The sequence below is a fragment of the Oncorhynchus nerka genome, unplaced genomic scaffold (assembly GCF_034236695.1).
Source record: "Oncorhynchus nerka isolate Pitt River unplaced genomic scaffold, Oner_Uvic_2.0 unplaced_scaffold_953, whole genome shotgun sequence".
Lineage (NCBI taxonomy): Eukaryota > Metazoa > Chordata > Actinopteri > Salmoniformes > Salmonidae > Oncorhynchus > Oncorhynchus nerka.
Genome location: NW_027040360.1, coordinates 207,305 through 213,304, shown reverse-complemented (window position 1 = coordinate 213,304; position 6,000 = coordinate 207,305). Strand labels below are relative to the sequence as shown.

At 50.5% G+C, this 6,000-nt stretch overlaps 1 protein-coding gene across 1 annotated transcript in view; it reads right to left on the bottom strand.

The window, feature by feature from the left end:
• Positions 1 to 601: 601 nt before the first annotated feature.
• The window catches only part of yap1 (Yes1 associated transcriptional regulator), a 97,361-nt gene continuing 91,962 nt past the window's right edge, over positions 602 to 6,000 (bottom strand). The window contains exons 6-7 of the mRNA XM_065016608.1: positions 2,982 to 3,094; positions 602 to 2,721 (exon numbers count right to left, since the gene is read on the bottom strand). Coding sequence (XP_064872680.1) covers positions 2,492 to 2,721; positions 2,982 to 3,094 — 343 coding nt within the window. The 3' untranslated portion in view covers positions 602 to 2,491. The remainder of the gene's footprint in view (positions 2,722 to 2,981; positions 3,095 to 6,000) is intronic.

Below are 6,000 nucleotides of genomic sequence, written 5' to 3'. Positions count from 1 at the left end.
TCTCCAGAGTTGTGTTGTGGACTAGACAGTTCCTCCAGAGTTGTGTTGTGGACTAGACAGTCTCTCCAGAGTTGTGTTGTGGACTAGACAGTCTCTCCAGAGTTGTGTTGTGGACTAGACAGTCTCTCCAGAGTTGTGTTGTGGACTAGACAGTCTCTCCAGAGTTGTGTTGTGGACTAGACAGTCTCTCCAGAGTTGTGTTGTGGACTAGACAGTCTCTCCAGAGTTGTGTTGTGGACTCTCTCCAGACAGTCTCTCCCAGAGTTGTGTTGTGGACTAGACAGTCTCTCCAGAGTTGTGTTGTGGACTAGACAGTCTCTCCAGAGTTGTGTTGTGGACTAGACAGTCTCTCCAGAGTTGTGTTGTGGACTAGACAGTCTCTCCAGAGTCTGTGTTTGTGGACTAGACAGTCTCTCCAGAGTTGTGTTGTGGACTCTCTCAGACAGTCTCTCCAGAGTTGTGTTGTGGACTAGACAGTCCCTCCAGAGTTGTGTTGTGGACTAGACAGTTGTGTTGTGGACCAGAGTTCCAGAGTTGTGTTGTGGACTAGACAGTCTCTCCAGAGTTGTGTTGTGGACTAGACAGTCTCTCAAGAGTTGTGTTGTGGACTAGACAGTCTCTCCAGAGTTGTGTTGTGGACTAGACAGTCTCTCCAGAGTTGTGTTGTGGACTAGACAGTCCCTCCAGAGTTGTGTTGTGGACTGGACAGTCTCTCCAGAGTTGTGTTGTGGACTAGACAGTCCCTCCAGAGTTGTGTTGTGGACTGGACAGTCTCTCCAGAGTTGTGTTGTGGACTAGACAGTCCCTCCAGAGTTGTGTTGTGGACTAGACAGAAACTCCAGAGTTGTGTTGTGGACTAGACAGTTCCTCCAGAGTTGTGTTGTGGACTAGACAGTCTCTCCAGAGTTGTGTTGTGGACTAGACAGTCTCTCCAGAGTTGTGTTGTGGACTAGACAGTCTCTCCAGAGTTGTGTTGTGGACTAGACAGTCTCTCCAGAGTTGTGTTGTGGACTAGACAGTCCCTCCAGAGTTGTGTTTTGGACTGGACAGTCTCTCCAGAGTTGTGTTGTGGACTAGACAGTCCCTCCAGAGTTGTGTTGTGGACTAGACAGTCCCTCCAGAGTTGTGTTGTGGACTAGACAGAAACTCCAGAGTTGTGTTGTGGACTAGACAGAAACTCCAGAGTTGTGTTGTGGACTAGACAGCCACTCCAGAGTTGTGTTGTGATTTGCAGGTCAAAATGCTTGATTTTGACATTTTGCTGTTGAGGCACCAGAACAAGAAACTCAGGGTGGTCACAGCTGGTTGTGGATTTCTTTACCGTCCGTCTCTGTCTTTCTGTCTCTGTCCATTCGTCAGTCTGTATGTATGCAGAGGACTAGTTTCGTCCATCAGCCAGATCTCTGGAAGCTGTCCAGCTCAGATACAGTATGGGGGTAGTGGGGGTTCGGGGAGAAGGAGAGGAGTGTCCAGCTCAGATACAGTATGGGGGTAGTGGGGGTTAGGAGAGAAGGAGAGGAGTGTCCAGCTCAGATACAGTATGGGGGTAGTGGGGGTTAGGAGAGAAGGAGAGGACTGTCCAGCTCAGATACAGTATGGGGGTAGTGGGGGTTAGGAGAGAAGGAGAGGAGTGTCCAGCTCAGATACAGTATGGGGGTAGTGGGGGTTAGGAGAGAAGGAGAGGACTGTCCAGCTCAGATACAGTATGGGGGTAGTGGGGGTTCGGGGAGAAGGAGAGGCCTGTCCAGCTCAGATACAGTATGGGGGTAGTGGGGGTTCGGGGAGAAGGAGAGGCCTGTCCAGCTCAGATACAGTATGGGGGTAGTGGGGGTTCGGGGAGAAGGAGAGGACTGTCCAGCTCAGATACAGTATGGGGGTAGTGGGGGTTAGAGGAGAAGGACTGTCCAGCTCAGATACAGTATGGGGGTAGTGGGGGTTAGAGGAGAAGGAGAGGACTGTCCAGCTCAGATACAGTATGGGGGTAGTGGGGGTTAGAGGAGAAGGACTGTCCAGCTCAGATACAGTATGGGGGTAGTGGGGGTTAGAGGAGAAGGAGAGGACTGTCCAGCTCAGATACAGTATGGGGGTAGTGGGGGTTAGAGGAGAAGGAGAGGCCTGTCCAGCTCAGATACAGTATGGGGGTAGTGGGGGTTCGGGGAGAAGGAGAGGACTGTCCAGCTCAGATACAGTATGGGGGTAGTGGGGGTTAGGGGAGAAGGAGAGGAGTGTCCAGCTCAGATACAGTATGGGGGTAGTGGGGGTTAGGAGAGAAGGAGAGGACTGTCCAGCTCAGATCCTCTCCTCTCCCCTATATACCAGTAGGTCAGAATATGCAGTTCCACTGTTCAAGTCCGATGGGGGGGTCACAACACCCACCTCAGATGGGCCACAGAGAAAACAAAAGTTTGGGAACCCCCACTGTATACCGTATAAGGATCCAGCGTGTTCTATAAATGTGTTATAACCATGTAATAACCATGTTATAACCATGTTATAACCATGTGAGGAAGCTCTCCTTGTCGATCTTTGTGGCGGCCAGGACTGACTCCATATCGTTCAGGATGTCGGAGCTAAGGGCTTCCTGGAGGCTAGGCATAAGCTCCTCCCCCTCCATGTTGTCACTCTCCAGCGTGCCCAGGTCCACGTCCGTCCCCGGGATGGTTTCCAGGTAGTCAGGGAAACGGCTGGGCTGCGTCCCCATGGAGACCGGCAGGGCGTCCCCTAATGTTGCCAAACGACAACATGGATGCGTTATGACGTGGTTAGAATGCATTACGTTAGGTCCTATTTATTATTAATAATGAATTTATGCCCCAATAACTTCCCATATTGACCTCGACTAAAATAGGTCTTTGTAACTCAACCTCGCTTGACAAAATATAACTGTTGTCTTGGCGATAAGCGTTAAAGAGGAGAGTCATCAGACGTTTCCCCCCTAGAGGGTCCTGGTCAGTAGTTGGTAGAACAAGGTTTAGTCTCACCAGTGTCCATCTCGTCCACACTGTTGAGGAAGTCATCGGGGGTACGGGGGACACTGTAGCTGCTCATACTCAGACCGCTGTCCGTGCTCTCATCTCTGGAGTGGTAGGTCCCACTGTGGACACAAGAGACAGGACACGGTCAAACTGTATGGCTCCACCATGTTATCTGGAGACATGGATGAAACCTATTGCTCTATTCAGTCCATATCAATCCGTATGAAGAGTTACAGTGTGATTGAAATTTAAAGGTAATGTTCACCCAAAATAGAGAAGACCACATTCACGGTAAACACTGAGTATGTCGGCTCAGTCAGAAGGTACCTTTAAACACTGGGCATGTCGGCTCAGTCAGAAGGTACCTTTAAACACTGAGTATGTCGGCTCAGTCAGAAGGTACCTTTAAACACTGGGCATGTCGGCTCAGTCAGAAGGTACCTTTAAACACTGGGCATGTCGGCTCAGTCAGAAGGTACCTTTAAACACTGAGTATGTCGGCTCAGTCAGAAGGTACCTTTAAACACTGGGCATGTCGGCTCATTCAGAAGGTACCTTTAAACACTGGGCATGTCGGCTCATTCAGAAGGTACCTTTAAACACTGGGCATGTCGGCTCATTCAGAAGGTACCTTAAACACTGAGTATGTCGGCTCAGTCAGAAGGTACCTTTAAACACTGGGCATGTCGGCTCAGACCTGAACCTTCTCCTGTTCACTCGGACCTAAACCTTCTCCTGTTCACTCAGACAAAAATCTTCTCCTGTCCACTCAGACCTAAACTGTCCACTCAGACCTAAACCTTCTCCTGTCCACTCGAACCTAAACCTTCTCCTGATCACTCAGACCTGAACCTTCTCCTGTCCACTCAGACCTGAACCTTCTCCTGTCCACTCAGACCTAAACCTTCTCCTGTCCACTCAGACCTAAACCTTCTCCTGTCCACTCAGACCTAAACCCTCTCCTGTCCACTCAGACCTAAACCTTCTCCTGTCCACTCAGGCCTAAACTGTCCACTCAGACCTAAACCTTCTCCTGATCACTCAGACCTAAACCTTCTCCTGTTCACTCAGACCTAAACCTTCTCCTGTTCACTCAGACCTAAACCTTCTCCTGTCCACTCAGACCTAAACCTTCTCCTGTCCACTCAGACCTAAACCTTCTCCTGTTCACTCAGACCTAAATATTGTCCTTAGTCAAAACAGTAAGTGGTAGGTTCTGTTGTGGAAAAGACAACAGACACAGTCAGACATTACCGTTGTAGTTCTACAAGGAGATTATGAACAATAACAACATGAATACAGAGGCCTCAATATCAGTCTTTCCTCAGGGCGTTAAATCTATATTCTACTGGTGAGAGAGACAGGACAGTTTGACTAACCCACTGACCACTTTCCAAGAACAATCCCTACTGCCATGAGAGAGAGAGAGAGAGAGAGAGAGAGAGAGAGAGAGAGACCGAGAGAGAGAGACAGAGAGACACAGAGAGAGAGAGAGAGAGAGAGAGACAGACAGACAGAGAGAGAGAGACAGAGAGAGAGAGACAGAGAGAAAGAGAGAGAGACAGAGAGAGAGACAGAGAGAGAGAGAGAGCAACAGAGATAACCAGCGAGGAAAAGACAGAGAGAAGGGGGAACAAAGACAGAGACAAGAAAGAGAAGGAGAGAGAGCTCTGACACTAATTAGCAGAGAAAAAGGCAGAGTAGCAGAGTAGAGCCAAGCCAGCATGAATGAGACTACTGTGAGAGAGGGGGAGGGGAGGCTGGGGAAAGAGAGGGGAGGGTAGTAGAGGGAGAAGAGGAGGGCCGTAGATGGAGAAGAGGAGGGTAGTAGAGGGAGAAGAGGAGGGTAGTAGATGGAGAAGAGGAGGGTAGTAGAGGGAGAAGAGGAGGGTAGTAGAGGGAGAAGAGGAGGGTAGTAGAGGGAGAAGAGGAGGGTAGTAGAGGGAGAAGAGGAGGATAGTAGATGGAGAAGAGGAGGGTAGTAGAGGGAGAAGAGGAGGGTCGTAGAGGGAGAAGAGGAGGGTAGTAGATGGAGAAGAGGGTAGTAGAGGGAGAAGAGGAGGGTAGTAGAGGGAGAAGAGGAGGGTAGTAGAGGGAGAAGAGGAGGGTAGTAGAGGGAGAAGAGGAGGGTAGTAGAGGGAGAAGAGGAGGGTCGTAGATGGAGAAGAGGAGGGTAGTAGAGGGGAAGAGGAGGGTAGTAGATGGAGAAGAGGGGAGGGTAGTAGAGGGAGAAGAGGAGGGTAGTAGAGGGAGAAGAGGAGGGTAGTAGAGGGAGAAGAGGAGGGTAGTAGAGGGAGAAGAGGAGGGTAGTAGATGGAGAAGAGGAGGGTAGTAGAGGGAGAAGAGGAGGGTCGTAGAGGGAGAAGAGGAGGGTAGTAGATGGAGAAGAGGGTAGTAGAGGAGAAGAGGAGGGTAGTAGAGGGAGAAGAGGAGGGTAGTAGAGGGAGAAGAGGAGGGTAGTAGAGGGAGAAGAGGAGGGTAGTAGAGGGAGAAGAGGAGGGTCGTAGATGGAGAAGAGGAGGGTAGTAGAGGAGAAGAGGAGGGTAGTAGATGGAGAAGAGGAGGGTAGTAGATGGAGAAGAGGAGGGTAGTAGAGGGAGAAGAGGAGGGTAGTAGAGGAGAAGAGGAGGGTAGTAGAGGGAGAAGAGGAGGGTAGTAGAGGGAGAAGAGGAGGGTAGTAGATGGAGAAGAGGGTAGTAGAGGGAGGAGAAGAGGGTAGTAGAGGGAGAAGAGGAGGGTAGTAGAGGGAGAAGAGGAGGGTAGTAGAGGGAGAAGAGGAGGGTAGTAGAGGGAGAAGAGGAGGGTAGTAGATGGAGAAGAGGAGGGTAGTAGAGGGAGAAGAGGAGGGCCGTCGATGGAGAAGAGGAGGGTAGTAGATGGAGAAGAGGAGGGTAGTAGAGGGAGAAGAGGAGGGTAGTAGAGGGAGAAGAGGAGGGTAGTAGAGGGAGAAGAGGAGGGTTGTAGAGGGAGAAGAGGAGGGTAGTAGAGGGAGAAGAGGAGGGTAGTAGAGGGAGAAGAGGAGGGT